The sequence below is a fragment of the Phyllobates terribilis genome, unplaced genomic scaffold, assembly GCF_046119375.1.
Source record: "Phyllobates terribilis strain yellow unplaced genomic scaffold, ASM4611937v1 Scaffold_9__5_contigs__length_417890890, whole genome shotgun sequence".
Taxonomy (NCBI): Eukaryota; Metazoa; Chordata; class Amphibia; order Anura; family Dendrobatidae; genus Phyllobates; species Phyllobates terribilis.
Genome location: NW_027362769.1, coordinates 214,640,402 through 214,659,373, shown reverse-complemented (window position 1 = coordinate 214,659,373; position 18,972 = coordinate 214,640,402). Strand labels below are relative to the sequence as shown.

Below are 18,972 nucleotides of genomic sequence, written 5' to 3'. Positions count from 1 at the left end.
GAAGTCAAGGGACCTCTTTCTCAGACACGCTTTTGGCAGATTTAGATATGCCAACTGCGGCCATTAAAAAAGCAGCGATAATGCCAGCCGATTGGCAGTCATTTAATGACCCGTTTATACAGGCTGACCAATGTATGCACACACGTAGTATGTAGAATATCATTCTTTTCAGCAGCTCATGTCCTGTCTACACAGAGCAATGTCCTGCCCAGAATGATAAGCCTGCTTAGACATCATCGCACCCGACAAACTAGTGTTTTTTGCTCGTTTTTCGGGAGATTGCTGGCCTACTTAAATGGAAGTCTGAAACAAGTGTTCCCACCAACGCTCCTTGCTCAAATGAGCCTTTATTCTGGGAACCCCTGTGAAAACCTCTTTAATGTACTATTTTTTTTATATTTTGCAGGAACCCCTGGTGCAGGACACACAGACAAACTGGGAAGACTAAAGGAGTTGTGTGACCAATATAATATTTGGTTGCATGTGGAAGGGTATGTCTTATTCCTGTTAGTTTTGTTTATTTTTTAAGTGACGTTTTCAAGAATTGATGTCACCGGCAACAATTTTTTTATTTTTTTATTCATTGATATTTTTCAAAAACTTCTAGTGGTTTGCCTAAAGTGCAAAATCAGAATTAGCTGACCGTATAGCAATCTCTAGTTTATTCTGAAAAAGCTTAAGGTTTCTTACAAGAACTGAATCGCTGCAAAATCCATGAAATATTTACTGTGAAAAGATTAGAGTCTGGCTGGATGAAAGCAATAAATATTTAATTGATGTAAAGATATTTTCTTTTGCAGAGTAAATTTGGCAACATTGGCGTTGGGTTATGTCAGTGCATCTGTGCTGGTAAGTTCCTCCATCTCCACTAGGTTCTTGATTGGTGACAAATGCATGTAGAAGACTTGTTGGCACTCTCAATGGATGTGAATGCCCCGGGTACTCTGAGAACATATGTGCCACTGTGTTCTTGGGCTCTCTGGAGATTACAGACATGTTGTGGGCCCATATAGATTCTCTTCAGTTCCAGGTGAAAATTATTAAAGAGGAGCCATCTGCTTTCCTTACATTCCCCTGAAGTAACAATTTACTTAGAGGTTTTCCCACGAACAAAGTTAATTTTAATCAATAGATACTTGAATAATAATAACTTCCACAATTGGATGTGTTTAAATAAAATGTTCCTGTGCTGAGATAATCTTATAAATTTGCCCCTGCTGTGTACTGTGTAATGGCTGTGTGAGACCATGCAGGTACATGGTCTGATCATACCACATCTCCAGGGCCGGGGAGGAAGCAAAAGAGTATACAGACAGGACAGCATGGGATCACAGCTGATTCTTTCTGTGCGGTAAAACATTGCTGAAAAATGGGCAGTGAAATGTTTTAGCTTACAAAAAGAATCAGCTGCGATCCCCTGCTGTCCTGTCTGTATACTGTCTTTTGCCTCTTCCCCTGCCCAGGAGCTGTGGTATGATCAGACCATGTTCCTGTACGGTCAGACACAGCCATTACACTGTACACAGCAGGGGCACATTTATAAGATTATTTCAGCACAGGAACATTTTATTTAAACACATCCAATTGTGGAAATAATTTTTATTCCAACTTCTATTAATTAAAATGAACTTTGTTCGTGGGAAAACCCCTTTTAAATGGACATATCAGGAGAGATGACAAACCCTCTTACAATTCCATAACGCCAAATGTTTCCTGGATGTGGGAAGCTCATACATGCAGACTACTGGGCTGGTCAATGACATTTCATTATAATAATTCATGAAAGGATTTGATCATTTAATGAATTCTTATTTCCCATTTATGTACCAGGCTGCTACTAAGTGTGACAGTATGACGCTGACTCTCGGACCATGGTTAGGCCTTCCTGCCGTGCCTGCTGTTACCTTGTACCGACATGAGGATCCCTCCTTGGTAAGATATTTGCAGGCTATGCTTATACATCTTTTTTATATAGTCTTCATCATCATTGTGCACACTTGACATACCCCTGTCTTACCATTGTTTCATGGGTTTCTTATCAGTCTCTTGCCGCTGGGCTCACGACAAGCCAGCCGGTGGAAAAGCTTCGGGCTCTGCCACTATGGCTGTCTCTGCAGTATCTCGGCCACAATGGCATTGTTGAGCGGATGAAGCAGGCATCCCAACTGGTATGTACATTCACATTTTTCTATGTTTGATATTCATGGGCAGCAATCTATTAGTGTTATATCTTAGATGTGACAGTAATGTCACTTATTTTTTTGTCTTTTACTAGCTACATTTGATCACACATTGGTTATAATTCCTCACCCAATTTTCCAGTTTTCTTGCACTTATTATACAGAGAGCAGTGACTTGCATTGGCCATGCACATTGGATATTTGCCCTCAGAATCATCCCCAAAAACTTTGTGTATAAACTGACTGGCCCCTAACAACCTTGTTAATCTGGCAGCCATGTCAAAGGTGGACTGGGAATAGAAATGAGCAAAAAAGATTTGCAGCACACAGCTCCAACATCTGGACTGTTCCTCTGGTAACCACACTCCTGCTACTGGCAACCTAAGAGCGGCATCTCATGGGCACCTCTGTTGCTTCCAAAACCTTGAGGTCTAATCACTTGACAGCGAAGTTATGATGTCACAGGCTGTTGGGTCTAGGAGGTAACAGGGGCATCCAGGAGATGCTGGGTCAAGAATGCCAACCACAAAAGTGAAGTCCGGCCAGACCACAGGTCGGAATTGGGTACCTCAAATCTTTTTGCTCATCTCTAACTTGGAATGTTGCATTTCTTCCCATTCATTCCTTGCTTCTGCAGGTGACTAGGCTCCATCCGTTTATATCAATAACTGGGTATTCCCATATTGGGATGTGATTTCATGTTGCTAGGTCATGCCATCACCTTTTGATCAGTCTTGGAGCAACCTCGTTGATCCTGAAAATGAAGGGAGTTGGCACTGTTGTTGCGCCAAGTTCCGTTAAGTGTTGCCTGCTTATCCGATCCTGGCTACCTCTGTGCAGGGGAACGTGAATGTCAGCTGGTTGCAGAATACACTGGGTATGTTCACACGTGGGTTTTTTTCTGCAGCAAAACCTGATCTCTTAGCAGGAAAGAAGCTGCGTCAAAAATTCAGTTTTTTGGTGCGTTTTTCTGGATCCCAAAGTACAACTTTGCTTCCACCACAGAAGCATAAACACAGGTCACCAATGCAAGACATGTGTGAAACCATATTGACCAGAATTACAAATGTAAGTGGGGGAGGTGAATTGTTAGGGAATGGTTTACCTAAGACACTGGTAGTGCATTGAGCTGGAGGACACTATTTATTTTCACACTATGGTCTGCCATTGAGTTGCTCAGGGATTGTTCAATTTCACACCTAGATCAGCCAATGTTTACATTTTTACACATCACTAATTAAATTGCACTGTCCTAATCCAAACTGCCATTGCAGGTGACCAAGACAAGATGGTAAAATCACAAAAATAAATGAGTTTCACATACTGATCTACTTGCTTTTTTTCACTAAAAACGCAGCAAAACCTGATTGCTGTGTTCACACTAGGTGTTTTTTCACCACTCATTACTTTCAATGGGTGAAAAACGCTGAAAAAACACAGAAAAAGACGCTGAAAGAAGAGACAATGCTCTATTGTGCAAAAAACCATGCAAAGCACAAAATACTGATGACACAAAAACCAATGAGTATGCATGAGATTTCTAAAATCTTAGACTTTGCTGGTACTGTAAAACGCAGCTGAAAATTTGCATAAAAAAAACGAATGAAAAAACGCCTAGTGTGAACATAGCCTTAGAAGTGCAGAAAAATATCTGGTTGTGCAGTCGCTGCAGAGGAGGCGGGCTTTAACGCGATGTCGGGTGCAGCTGTTCTAATAATGAAGGATGCGTTGTGCAGTTATCAGATCACTTTGCTTTTCACCCCAGCATCTATGGACACACCTCTAGTCTTTTGAGCCACAATTACTGTATAAAAGTCACTGTCTGAAAGCACACTACATGATTTCTCAATGCAATTAGTCATTTACTTGAAATGGAAAAATACCAATTGTATTGAGCCGGTGTGGGTGGAGGGAGGGTGTTCATTGTTTTTTTCTGACTTTATAGTCTAAAATGTATTTTTGCTGTGAATGTCATACCAAAATCTTCATCATTTATCCTAGAATAAAAGCAAGTGAGCAGTCACTGAGCGTAGACGAGAACTGAGAATGTGTGTCCTGAAGCAGGAGGTGGTATTTGGGGTATATAAATAGATACCAGTCTCAAGGTGCCCCTCTTGTTAGCTGTGCATGGCTGTGTCATTTGGTCAGAGTGGATTGAGTATGTGGCAGGTCACTGACTGAATCAAATAACTGTGTATGTTGTGTTTTCTCTGCACACCCTGTATAGTGTCATTTCCATCCCCCCTTAGGCATCTGTGCATTAAATGTAGTGCAGTATCCTGAATACTTGTCTATAACTTCACTATTCTGGGCCCTAATTACCTGCTAATTGTTGGGTCTCTCTATTCAGATCTGATTGGTTATTAACGAGAACTTGTTATGAGATTTATGCTGCCAGAACAAGGAGCAGCATGAATCGGAGCCTGACTGTTATTGCGGACATGTATGTTTTACTCTGAATCGCTGCAGAATCTCAGAATGAAACTTACTTTGTAAAGCCGGCGGGAAACTACGCGTCTCAGACGGCTAGTCCCAGGTCGGTACTCAGCAGCTTCTCCTCACTCTGCACCCCTAGACTGACATGTCTCTCCCCTTTTTGTGTGTATTGGGAGTTACCTGTCCGTATAGGGGAGCAGAACTAAGAGAAGCCACCAGGGACCTTCCTTCTAGACTAGTCATCAGAGATGTATATTCCCCGGCCAGCTTATTAAAGGGAATCTGTCAGCAGGTTTTTGCTGTGTAATCTGAAGAGAGCAGGAGAGGCTGAAACACTGAATTCATTGATGTGTCACTTGTCACAGTGTGTTCTGTAGTTTAAGAACTGTGAAGGATTTATTACTAAGAGATTAACATTGCTGGACTAGTCTGAGAACTCCCCCTCCCCCTGTGATAAGCAGCTCACTGTCTATGGACATTGTACATACAGAGCCTGGTGTGGGCGGGATTAGCTTCCTCAGCTCTGCTGCATTTGAAATCTAAAAGCTCTGATTTTGCTTATTTATCAACTCATCACAGCCATGGGCGATTAATCGTGAATGAGTGTTCTTGTCAACGTTATTTTAGCCAATCTTGCACCAATGTCAAAAGTCTTTAAAGTTGTCCTGTCATGTGCAGCGTGATGCAAAAGACTTGTGTGCGGCAATTCAGAGAAAAACCTAGTAAAAAACAGTTGGGGACGAGATGACTAGTCCCAGAGGTTTGTCTCCGCTGGCTTCTCCCTGCCCACTCCGCTACGCTGCCAGACCTCTCCCCTATAGTCACAGCGGTAGTCCTCTGTGACTAGTCATCTTGTCTCTGGCCATTTTCAGCTATGTTGTAATCTGAAACAATTCATAGAAAAGCATAGATGTTTGTAATGCAAGACCCTGTGTCTGCTTCATGCTGGCCATGGATCTGGCAACAGGGATCTGCCATCAATAGTATAGTCCCAGATAACCCGAATATATAGAATAAGCAAATTCATCTTTTTTTTCCCCCATTTTTCATTCATTATACAGTAAAATGGATGGTGTAATTCAAAGCTATAACTCGTCCTGCAAAAAAAACAAGCCTTAATATGGCTTTGTTGGCGGAAAAATAAAAAAGTTATCTTTGTCGGAAAAATGCTAAAATGAGAATGGTCTGCAGAGGCAAGAGGTTAAAATGATTAGGCGGCCTGTACATCTTGGACGTTATCATTTGTATTCACTATTGTTCTCAATCATTTCTGATGTTTTTAAAAAATGGTAAGAGACCTCAACAAAGCCCCCTGTATCCAGTCATTTCATCAGATAGCAGCAGATGAGACTGCAGGTCCTCGCTGTCATTGTGCGCCAGTAACATGACGTCACCCAGCACAGCCCACGGACATGGAGATTAAAGCCACAATATCTAAAAGAACGGATGATATTTGGCTGAGAGAATTGATGAGGGTTGGTACAGAGTGGCCTCTGCAACTAGCAAGAAGGTTGGTATCTGTGCACATTACTGATTTATTTGTGGAAAAGGTAATTTCAAGGGCAGTAAACTGGTCACTATGGGAACATTCACGTATCTCTCGTTTTGCTCTTAGCGGTTGGTAGTGGAAGGGACAAAAGGCTTACAGCATTGCGTATAACTGGAAGGGATCTCCAGGATTATAACAGTACAGTTAAAAATAAAAAAGGGGAAAAAAACATGAAATGGTCCTGTCTAAACAATGCAAAGTGCTCTGTAGGGTGTATAAAGCTTCTCCTTATGGAAAGTGACCTGCCAGTGTAAGGAGACTTATAGGCTATACAACAGTCCTGGGAATTAAAAGAAGCAAATGGCCTCTCCAGAGAGGAAGAGGGTGTGTTTTTTTTTTTTTATTATTTATTATTATTTTTCCATATAGGATTGCTACCTAGCATTTCTACTCTCTTCCTCTTTGAAGAGGCTATTTGCATATTTAAATTCAAAGAGGAGCTTTGCATGGCCTATAAGTCTCCCAACAATGACTTTGAGCTCTCCACAAGGAGAGATTTTACCCTACAAAGCATTTTGCATATCTATAGGAGTAGACAACCATTTGATGATAATTTTTTTTTCCTTTTTATTTTCATTTTTAACCATCCTATTATAATCCTGGAGAACACTTCTAGCCAAGTGCAATGCTGTAGCCTTTTTCCTTTTCACTAACAACCACTAAGAATACAATGTTAGATGCGTGAATAAATTCCTGCACTGCAAATGCGCAAGAGCATCAATGCAGAGAAAAATGGCGCTACCTCTCTTCAAACCTTCGAATTAAGGGAGGTCCTAGAGGTTGGACCCTCACAAATAACGGCATATATTTGTTTCTTTCAGAGTCAGAGGCTGCTGGAAAATCTAAAAGACGTAGCTTCCATCCGAACTTCGGTACAGTATGCTGTATTGTGTGATCTGTGCTGCTTATATGCTGGTGACTGTCCTGGGTTTCCATATCTTCTGAAGAAGGCTAATGAGGCTAATTGAGCCATATACCATAAAGTATATGCAGCCCATCATTTCCCCCTGATGAAGCTAACGTGAAACGCGCGTTGGGGTACAGGACCGTGTGGTTCAGTACAATGGCACATGGTCTGTATTGATTTACATTATAGTAATTCTCTGTTGCCTCTAAGAAATGGCTACCTATTGTGTTTTAAGGAGTATTTGTGTACTTATGGTAAGCCTGACTACTATGGCAACACTGTAAATATCTTTACTGTGGCACTGATCTATTTTAGAGATACTGTATGTGACATTTATTCACTTGCAACTGGTTCTATATGTAAAAATTTGTATACAGATTTGTTTACATGTGACCTCAATTTGTATATTTCTGCACTTATATGTGCCATTTGCACTATTTAGTGTAATACCTGTGGCAACTATTTATTATCATATAACCACACTGTCCATTTAGTTTTTAACTAGGGTTTTTAGGGGCTGTTTTATAGGGTTCTATCTGTTTTTTTGTGTGTGGCAATAAAGATTTATAAACGTTCTGAGATAATTGTGAATTATAGTTTATACTTCTCTACTTTTATAATTGTGGTAGTTTTCTAAATATGATACATTATCTGATACCTCCATCACTTATAAATATTGATTTAAACTAAAATGGGTCTATATATCCTAATTTTTGTACATCATTTCTTTGTAGTGTGGAGAAACCACTTCTGTAAAATCTATTGATTGATAGAGTTGTCCCCTGTTCCCATTAATGTTAATTATAATACTTAAAATATATATTGTGATAATTCTTTTCCTTTTTTTTTTTTTATTTTAGGTTGAACATGATGGAAATTCACCGGTAGTTGTGTTCAAATTCTCTTATGAAGGCTCGGGATCAGGTTTGTAACCTATTGTTAATGGTACTATAAACTTTCCATGATTAAAGAGAAGCTAGCAGATTGGACATGCAGTATGTTATTGAGCAGATTGTGGGATAAGATTCTGTATAACTTGTAGATTATTCATTAAAATCCCTAAATCTGTGCTTAGGAGTCCAGTAGGCGGTCCTAATCAGTGATTTACCACTCTATGTATGCACTGTTATACAGGGAAGGCTGTAATCCACTGATTAGGACCGCCTACTGGACTCCTAAGTATAGCGTGAACTTTGGATTTCAATGAAGTTACACGTTAGATTGAATCTGTTCGGCTTCCCCAGTTCTATAGTTTGAACAATGTTTCCAAGCTGACAGGTTCACTTTGTTTCTTTATTCTGTAGGCTTGGGAAGCTCAAAAATAATAAAATTAGCTTCACTCGCCCACCGCTGCTCCAGGGCTATCTGTCCATCGCTGTTGATCTTTGTTGACAGGCTGCAGCGGTGACATCGTGACTACAATGCACATTGATGCAGCCAATTACTGAACTTGGCGGTCATGTTGATATAAACAGAATGAAAGCTCTGAAGTCAGTGATTGGGTACAGCAGTCACATGTGGTGTCGTCGTGACCACTGCAGCCTGTCAACAAAGACTGGAAACCGCGGCGGAGAGCAATCACTTGACCAGCCATGAGTGAGGAACTCTGATTTTATTATTTTAACATCCCTAAGCCTATAGAATAAAGAAACAGAGGGGCAAAAAACCTTTTTAATACATATGTTTCATTACATTTGAAGACATTGATACAACATTGTTACATGTTCTACTTTGGAAACAATAAATAATATATAGATTTTTTTTTTGCCAATTCTATTTATTTTTATGTAGTCATAGTCCCTGGTGCTGGTTGTAACCATGAAATATTTTTTGCCTTGTAGGTTCCACAATAAACTTGAACACTATTGAAAGGGAGACTGACGCCATGAATCAATGGGTAAGATGGCAGGGAAGGGCCCCATCCATGTGCTCTATATTGCTTGTTTTCTGGGTGTGAGACTCAGGATTTCTATGGTTTTCTGCAGCTAGGAGAACAACTGGCTGCTCTTATTCCATCCTGTGGCGTGGACATAGTGGAGCTGGAAGATGAAGGCACGTGTGTACGCTTCAACCCATTGATGACATCTGCAGGTAGGCGGATGAGACCATTTTCAATGTATTTTATTTTAAGCAGGTTTATACTAGACATCAGTCCTTTTAAGGACTGTTTTGTTTTTCTTTACCTCTGTACTGTACGTTGCCTAGTGTGAATATAACACTGAGTAAATTCTGCACAGGGACCAGGGGATATTATCCAGTTAAAGCCATTAACCTCTGCATTTGTTTTCTTTTTACATGCAGTGTGAAATATTTTCAAATTTGGATGTTCAAATTATTTTTGAATCTTTTTTTCGTCATACATGGAGCTTCATATTTCTGTCATTGTCAGACTTTCTTTTTTTATTTTTTTGGCGATATTGGTAGGAAAATAATGCAATAATATAATGACTGATGACAAAAACTGACACATTGTCCAAACACTGATGGAAATCTGACCCAACACACTAACAATAATCGAGTCAGTTTTTTTTACGTACAAGAAAAATCACTGATGTGTGAATAAGCCCTTATTGACATTGCAGAAGAGGGAGCAGGGATCGTGCATTTGCCCCCTATAGACAGTGCAGGAGAGGGGGCAGGGATCGTGCATTCACCCCCTATAGACCGTGCAGGAGAGGGGGCAGAGATCGTGCATTTGCCCCCTATAGACAGTGCAGGAGAGGGGGCAGAGATCGTGCATTTGCCCCCTATAGACAGTGCAGGAGAGGGGGCAGAGATCGTGCATTTGCCCCCTATAGACAGTGCAGGAGAGGGGGCAGAGATCGTGCATTTGCCCCTTATAGACAGTGCTGGAGAGGGGGCAGGGATCGTGCATGCGCCTTCTGTAAAGAGTGCAGGAGAGGGGGCTGGGATCGTGTATTTGCCCCCTATAGACAGTGCAGGATAGGGGGCTGGGATCGTGCATTTGCCCCCTATAGACAGTGCAGGAGAGGGGGCTGGGATCGTGCATTTGCCCCCTATAGACAGTGCTGGAGAGGGGGCAGGGATCGTGCATACACCTTCTGTAAAGAGTGCAGGAGAGGGGGCAGGGATCGTGCATTTGCCCCCTATAGACGGTGCAGGAGAGGGGGCAGGGATCGTGCATTTGCCCCCTATAGACGGTGCAGGAGAGGGGGCAGGGATCGTGCATTTGCCCCCTATAGACAGTGCTGGAGAGAGGGCAGGGATCATGCATGCGCCTTCTGTAAAGAGTGCAGGAGAGGGGGCAGGGATCGTGCATTTGCCCCCTATAGACGGTGCAGGAGAGGGGGCAGGGATCGTGCATTTGCCCCCTATAGACGGTGCAGGAGAGGGGGCAGGGATCGTGCATTTGCCCCCTATAGACGGTGCAGGAGAGGGGGCAGGGATCGTGCATTTGCCCCCTATAGACGGTGCAGGAGAGGGGGCAGGGATCGTGCATTTGCCCCCTATAGACGGTGCAGGAGAGGGGGCAGGGATCGTGCATTTGCCCCCTATAGACGGTGCAGGAGAGGGGGCAGGGATCGTGCATTTGCCCCCTATAGACGGTGCAGGAGAGGGGGCAGGGATCGTGCATTTGCCCCCTATAGACAGTGCTGGAGAGAGGGCAGGGATCATGCGTGCTCCTTCTGTAAAGAGTGCAGGAGAGGGGGCAGGGATCGTTCATACGCCCCTTATATACCGGCCAGGAGAGGGGGCAGGGATCGTGCATGCGCAATCTCAGAACTTAAGCAATGCCCATATACAAATATCAGCAGTGACAGTACATATTCTGGGCAGAACCAACAAGGCAGAAAACGAGGTTGGTGGTGCACTGGAGAGACGTCGCAGCCCACGTGTCCAGCACACAGAGGAGACTGGCAGAATTTTTAATGTACGTACACTAAAAATCGCTTTTTAAATGCAGAGGAAAAGCTTAGGGATCTAGAAAAAAAATGTCCGGCTCTGAATAGTTTGACCTTCTCAGGATGTTGTTCAAACATTTCCACATAAGTGTTCCGGCAGATTAACAAACCACGGGTCACCATGACTTAGAGACGTCAGAACATGAACAATACTGGTATGATATAGATCTACGGCAACACAGGTGCAGATCTCTGTGACATGGCCAGTAATGTCCGTGCCTACGTATAATAGGGCAGTGGTATATTGTGTGGTTTACTGGTAAATTCTGACATTATATATGTGTAATAGTTCTAGGTACAAGAACAGACGATGTCGATCAGCTGGTGGAGTGTATAAAGGTGAAGATCCCCATTATTCACTACACGCTCCAGCTGAAAGAAGAGTTCAGACTAGAGGTGGAAAGAATCGCTGGACTGTCCTACGTGGTGGACTACAGCTGGGCTGGTCTTGGTGTACTAAGGTATTGGACCAGGTGGACAACTACATTTATGACTTTTCCCCCACAAGTGCATTTATTACCTATCCTCCGACCATGAAATCCATCAACCACCGCTAACCTATTTCTGAGCAGCTACCATCAGCAAGGAGATGATTTACCAATTGAGCATGATACAGCTGAGAACAGATTGGAGCTGTATCCCTTGTATCATAGTAGTTCAGCTGGGCCGGAGCCGGTTTTGTCTTTTGTTTAATCATAATGTTCATTTCTTTTTTTTTTTTTTTTTTTTCCAATTCCAAGGTATGAACATATAAGTGAGGAACTGGACGTCAGCAAGCGAGAAGCAGAACTGGAGAAGATTAATGTGTTGCTGCTGAAGAAGCTAAATGAATTGGAGTCTGATCTCTCATTCTCTTCCGGTATTGATTATATGTCATTGTTCAGAAACCAGTGTGTTTGCCTTCCCAAAATAGCATGCCATTAATTTTCTTCTTTGTTAACCCATATTTTTTCAGCTCTGCCTTGTAAGCACTTAAATACAGCCATACGTCATTAAAAGATTTCCCGTCTATACAAATGTTCAAGGGGTTCCCAAATTTTATATATAAAGTTAGAATATGGTCGACAAAAAAAACAATAATCACCTGTTCAATGACTTCTCCAGCCACCCCGCCGTCCGGTCCTCTTCTATCCACTATCGCGTGCTGTACTCTGGCCAATTCATTATAGGCCAGGACTTATAGACGCATGCCGGCCTCGGCAGTCACTGCCTGTTTTAAGGTTGTGAATGCAAGACGTGCACAGTGACCTTATGTTGTGTAATGATCTCCAAGGCCTGGAGACGGACGGAAGTCCTGGCCTATAGTAAAGAGACCAGAGATGCGTTGCTTGACAGCAGAAAGAAGAGGACTGGATGGTGGGCAGCGGGGTGGCCTAGGGAGTAGCGAGCAATTGGGTATTATTTTTTTTTCGGAACTATAAGTTGTACATGAGCAGAATATCCTTAACTTTAGGACTGCCTACTAGTGATGAGCGAGCATGCTCGGTGCTCGCTCGAGCATCTCACTGCTCGGTGCTCGCCGAGTATTTCCGGGGTTGCTCGGCGGGAGCTCGGGTCCCCTCCCTGCATGTTTGGCGCTCTTTAGAGCACCATTCAACATTCAGGGATTGTCTGCCACTCACTGTAATGCCATAGCCATGTTGGTTGTGGCATTACAGTGATTGGCTGGCCGCACAATGTCATCAGGTTTATATCAGACCTGGCGCCGCCATCCTCGTCACAGTCACTCCGGAATCAGACCGTGTAGGGAGAGCTGCTGCTGAGCTAGGGAGAGATTTGCTTGTTTCTAGTTAGTGTAGGTATACCAGACTATATTAGCGACACATATCCATCTATCCATCTCAACTAACAGTCCTTCTGAGGACTAATCCATCTGCAGAGATATCAGGCAGGCTGTGTATATAGGCAGGCAGTGTACGTGGCAGACTGCAGTGCATATAGCAAGAGGGTCCATTCCAGTTCTGTCTGCTGCTTTTACAGATATTTCTAGAAATAGCCCCAGGTATCAGGGGCCAGGAATATTTTTTTTTATCTTAATCTTGATTATTTGCTTAAAAAGCAATCCAGAGAACACAGTTTTTCTGCGCCATTTGCTTGTTGGCACTGCAGAATACAGCCAGGTCCTTTCCATATCACAGCGCTAAAAATCCAGCTATTTAAAACTGTGGTTTGTCCGTCACACGGATCACATATAAGTTCGCTCCAAATTCAGCCATTTGTAGTGAGCGTGGAAGATATTGTCCTCCATTTAAAATGAGCAAGGCACATGGCAAGGGACGGGGAACTGGACGTGATGGTGCATACCGAGGCCTAGTCTGTGGGCAAGCTGAAATTGTGCCACAACAAACACCCACATCTTCTCGCTCGACCTTCCTGTCCCAATTAATAGGGGACCGCAGAACACCACTGTTGAACACACAGCAGTGTGAAAAGGTTATTGGTTGGATAGCAGATAATGCTTCCAGTCACTTAGCCACCACCACCAACTTTTCTTCCACACGGTCAAGTCTCAGTGGCTGTGAGTCTGGACCCGCATATTCCTCACCCTGATCCTCCTTCCTCCCACCATGTCGAGTGCCCTGAGACAACTGATCCCACACTTGGACACTCCGAAGAGCTGTTCACTTTTCCATTTATAGATTCGGGCCGCTCGGCCGGTCCACTTGAAGCGGGGCAAGAGGAGATCGCATGTAGCGATGCCCAAATATTTGAGCGGCCACGGTCATACGAAGGCGATGGTGGGAAAGTGTCACAAGAGGTTGACAATGATGAGACACAATTGCCAGAAAGTCAGGAGGAGGACCAGTGTGCGGAAGTGGAAGACGATGTAGTGGATGATATAGTAACTGACCCAACCTGGCAGGAGGACATGCGGAGCGAGGACAGCAGCACACAGCGGGAGGGAGGCAGAACACCCCAACAGGCAGGAAGAAGCAGTGTGGTGGCCATAGACAGAAGGCAGGCAACCGTTCCTCGTAATACCAACACGAAGGAAGTTGCCAGTACAACTGTTAGGTGTTCCCGAGTCTGGTTGTTTTTAAAAGACTCTGCCGATAACCCAAAAAGGCCATTTGCACCACCTGCCAGGCCAGCATCAGCAGGGGTGGCAAAACTACCAGCCTGACCACCACCAGCATGATCATGTACAAGGCAGCAAAGCACCTGACTTTGTGGGCCGAACCCCAGGGTCCAGGAACAGTGTCTACGGGTGACACCTCTGCTTGTTCGTCTGTTGTGCTTTGAAGCCAATCCCCTGTCCATAGTGCACATCCTCCTCCTCAGCCTCCTCCTCCTCTTCAGCCTCCATCTCCGAAATGACCACATCAATCACGAGCTGGAAGCACTGCAGCACTGCCTTAGCCAAGTGGCAACAGGCTGTGCTGAAGCTAATATGCTTAGGTGACAAACTGCACAATGCTGAAGAGTTGTGGACAGGTCTGAAAGAGCAGGCAGATCTGTGGCTGACACCGCTGAACCTTCAGCCAGGCATGGTCATGTGTGACAATGGCCAGAACCTGGTGGCGGCTCTGAGGCGAGGCGAGCTCACACATGTACCATGCCTGGCCCATGTGCTTAACTTCTTGGTCCAGCGGTTTCTCAAAACCTACCCGGAGCTGCCGGATCTGCTTGTTAAAGTACGCCGCCTGTGTGCCCATTTTATAAAGTCAGTTACAGCTTCCGCCGCCCTTTCCGTTCTTCAGCAGCGTTTGCAGCTTACAGCTCACCGACTGGTGTATGATGTCCCCACGCATTGGAACTCTACGCTGCAGATGTTGGGAATGATTTGTGAGCAGCAGAGGGCAGTTGTTGACTACCAGCATCAACAAGGCCGTCGGTATTCAGTTCAGACTCCACACATAAAACTTCAGGAGTGGACATGGATGTCAGACATCTGTACCATCCTCCAAAACTTTGAGGACTCCACCAAGATGGTGAGCGGCGATGACGCCATAATTAGCGTCACCATCCCACTTCTCTGTCTTCTGAAACTCTCTCTGCTCACAATCAAAGAAGATGCATTGCAGGCGGAGCACGATGAGATGGAGCAAGGAACCATACAGGATGATTGCACACAGCCCAGCCTCATCTCATCCCAATGTGGATTGGGTGACAATGAGGAAGAGGAGGAGGAGGAGGAAGAACAGGAGCTAGTTTCATGGTCTATAGACGGTACTACCTGCACAACTGTCATACCGTCTGTTCAGCTTGGATGGCCTGAGGACAGGGAGGAGGAGGAGGAGTGCATGGTCAGTCGTCCTCTTGGTGAGGACACGGAAATCTTGCCTGTTAGCAGTCAGGCACGCATGGCTGAGTTTGTTACGCTGCCTTTCCCGTGACCCTCGCTTTCTCAAAATTTTGGGTGACAGTCATTACTGGTTGGTGACACTTCTAGACCCACGCTACAAGGAGAACTTTATATCTTATTCCTGAGGCGGACAGGTCTACAAAAATGTGTCTGTACCAGAAGGCCCTTGTTGCGGAACTATTAAAAAAATTCCAATCTGAAAACGCTGGCGGCAGAGGGCACACTTTGTTGGACAACCAAGGAGTACAGGCGAGAGAGACACAACTTCAATCCAGCAGAGGCAGGGGAACACTGTCAAAGTTCTGGGAGAGTTTTCTCAGACCCTCCCATCGCACAGGCCCTGAGGCGCGGGGTACTCTCACAAGGAGTGCAAAGTTTGGGAAGATGCTGAGGGAGTACCTTGCCGACCATACCAACGTCCTCCGTGCCTTATAATTATTGGGTATCAAAATTGGACACGTGGAATGAACTGGTTCTCTACGCCTTGGAGGTCCTGGCCTGCCCTGCCGCCAGCATTTTATCAGAGCGGGTTTTTAGTGCCGCTGGTGGAATTATAACTGATAAGCGCATCCGCCTGTCAGCTGAAAATGCTGACCGGCTGACTCTTATAAAAATGAACAAGGGCTGGATTGGGCCAGACTTCTCAACACCACCGAATGATAGCAGCGTAACATAAACTCAAATCCAGTGTCTTTTCTTGGGAGGTGTATTCCCATTCATCTTTTTCACACCCACACATGGGTATACGCTTCCTGATTTTGGCTATTTGCTCTTGTCTTCCTCCTTCTCCTCATCCTCCACCACCATATCACCAGGGTGACCGTGGTCCATGATGCAGCACCCACATAATTTTTTTAAAGGGTGTTTATGATGCCCGTAAAAAAAAGTTTTTTATACAGTATGTTCATGTATACCCCCCAGGGGTAAATGTTTGTCAGCCCATACACTTAGTGCATGGGCATTACAAGTATAGGAGACCTGCTCCTTTCTAATGGGAACATTTTTTCATGAGACCCTCTACATCTCTTCCAAGGGGCATTGGAGTACCTCACAATTTTTGGCTTCCCTTGCATTCACTGCATAGACAAACAGTATGGGAGACCCACTTCCTAATAATGGGAACATTGTTTTCAGGAGGCCCTCTAAGTCTCTTCAAAGGGGTATTGAAGTGTGTCCAAATTTTCCATGGGGTATTGGGGTGCGTCCAAATTTTCGGCAGACCTGCCACTCACTGCATAGGCAATAACAGTATAGGAGACCCACTCTTTAGTAATGTGAACAACAAAGCATAACCGGCTGATGGCTCTCTAAGAATAGCGAGGGCCAACTGCTGGCCCTTTAAGAATAATAAAGGCCGCCTGATGGCCCAATAAAAATAGTCTTTGTGACTTTCAGAGTCCCTCCTTCATAAATGAAGCAGGATGTGTCTGATCATGTGTCACACACCACATGGCCAGATAAGGTTGTAAAATGTTAAAATGACATTTCCTGGTGAATGTATTTGTCACGGTTGAAAGCAATGCAAAAGTGCAAAAACGCTACGTGTGAACATAACCAAAAACAAAAATACTCCTCCACACCTTGGGCTATTTATTTTGCCTTATATACAAGTCATTACCCTGGAAATTATGTTCCTTAACATATTTCCCAGGAAAATCCATTTTGGTTTCAATTTTGTATGTTTTATTGTGAGTCCGTAAAAGTGGCGTAATACTCTGACAACATTGTTGACAGCAGTGACCTGGGGGTCAGAAATGCTTCCAGGGGTCTTCCCCATGCTGTTCTCATGTCATTTCCCATCGTTGTGGGCAATTTTTAGGCCCTCTGCAGACTGCTCGGGGGAGCCGCCTGAAAAATGGTCGAATTTCCCATAGACTTACATTGGGCTCGTTGCTCGGGTCGAGCACCTGAGCATTTTAGTGCTCGCCCATCACTACTGCCTCCATGTCAAGGTCCCAAAAATAAATAAATTTTATATATATACAGACAGACAGACAGACAGACAGACAGACAGACAGACAGACAGACAGACAGACAGACAGTCAGTCAGTCATGGCCAAAAGTTTTGAGAATGACACCAAAATTATATTTTCACATGATCTGCTGGCCTCTGGTTTTTATTAGTGTTTGTCTGATGTTTATATCACATACATACATATAATTGCAATCATATTATGAGTACCAATAGGTTATATTGACAGTTAGAATGAGTTAATGAAGCAAGTCAATATTTGCAGTGTTGCCCTTTCTTCTTCAAGACCTCTGTAATTCTCCCTGGCATGCTCTCAATCAACTTTTGGACCAAATCCTGACTGATAGCAGTCCATTCTTGCATAATCAATGCTTGCATTTTGCCAGAATTTGTTGGTTTTTGTTTGTCCACCCGTCTCTTGATGATTGACCACAAGTTCTCAATGGGATTAAGATCTGGGGAGTTTCCAGGCCATGGACCCAAAATCTCTATGTTTTGTTCCATGAGCCATTTAGTTATCACCTTTGCTTTATGGCAAGGTGCTCCATCATGCTGGAAAAGGCATTGTTGGGCGCCAAACTGCTCTTGGACGGTTGGGAGAAATTGCTCTTGGAGGACATTCTGGTACCATTCTTTATTCATGGCTGTGTTTTTAGGCAAGACTGTGAGTGAGCCGATTCCCTTGGCTGAGAAGCAACCCCACACATGAATGGTTTCAGGATGCTTTACAGTTGGCATGAGACAAGACTGGTGGTAGCGCTCACCTCTTCTTCTCCGAATAAGCTGTTTTCTAGATGTCCCAAACAATCGAAAAGGGGATTCATCAGAGAAAATGACTTTGCCCCAGTCCTCAGCAGTCCACTCCCTGTACCTTTTGCAGAATATCAGTCGGTCCCTGATGTTTTTTCTGGAGAGAAGTGGCTTCTTTGCTGCCCTCCTTGAAACCAGCCCTTGCTCAAAGAGTCTCCGCCTCACAGTGAGTGCAGAAGCACTCACACCAGCCTGCTGCCATTCCTGAGCAAGCTCCGCACTGCTGGTAGTCCGATCCCGCAGCTGAAACAGTTTTAAGATACGGTCCTAGCGCTTGCTGGTCTTTCTTGGGCGCCCTGGAGCCTTTTTGACAACAATGGAAGCTCTCTCCTTGAAGTTCTTGATGATGCGATAGATTGTTGACTGAGGTGCAATCTTTGTAGCTGCGATACTCTTCCCTGTTAGGCCATTTTTGTGCAGTGCAATGATGGCTGCACGTGTTTCTTTAGAGATAACCATGGTTAACTGAAGAGAAACAATGATACCAAGAACCAGCCTCCTTTTAAAGTGCCCAGTGATGTCATTCTTACTTAATCATGACTGATTGATCGCCAGCCCTGTCCTCATCAACACCCACACCTGTGTTAATGGATCAATCACTAAAACGATGTTAGCTGCTCCTTTTAAGGCAGGACTGCAATGATGTTGAAATGTGTTTTGGGGGTTAAAGTTCATTTTCTGGGCAAATATTGACTTTGCAAGTACAGTAATTGCTGTTAAGCTGATCACTCTTTGACATTCAGGAGTATATGCAAATTGCCATTACAAAAAATGAAGCAGTAAACTTTGGAAAAATTACTATTTGTCTCATTCTCAATACTTTTGGCCATGACTGTACATACATACATACATACATACATACATACATACATGAATTGGCCAATTTATC

At 44.0% G+C, this 18,972-nt stretch overlaps 1 protein-coding gene across 1 annotated transcript in view; it reads left to right on the top strand.

The window, feature by feature from the left end:
* The window catches only part of PDXDC1 (pyridoxal dependent decarboxylase domain containing 1), a 97,772-nt gene that overhangs the window by 56,455 nt on the left and 22,345 nt on the right, over nucleotides 1-18,972 (top strand). Inside the window, exons 9-18 of the mRNA XM_073647665.1 lie at nucleotides 407-491; nucleotides 801-849; nucleotides 1,831-1,932; nucleotides 2,043-2,168; nucleotides 6,987-7,037; nucleotides 7,933-7,996; nucleotides 8,914-8,969; nucleotides 9,058-9,163; nucleotides 11,285-11,456; nucleotides 11,736-11,854. Coding sequence (XP_073503766.1) covers nucleotides 407-491; nucleotides 801-849; nucleotides 1,831-1,932; nucleotides 2,043-2,168; nucleotides 6,987-7,037; nucleotides 7,933-7,996; nucleotides 8,914-8,969; nucleotides 9,058-9,163; nucleotides 11,285-11,456; nucleotides 11,736-11,854 — 930 coding nt within the window. The remainder of the gene's footprint in view (nucleotides 1-406; nucleotides 492-800; nucleotides 850-1,830; nucleotides 1,933-2,042; nucleotides 2,169-6,986; nucleotides 7,038-7,932; nucleotides 7,997-8,913; nucleotides 8,970-9,057; nucleotides 9,164-11,284; nucleotides 11,457-11,735; nucleotides 11,855-18,972) is intronic.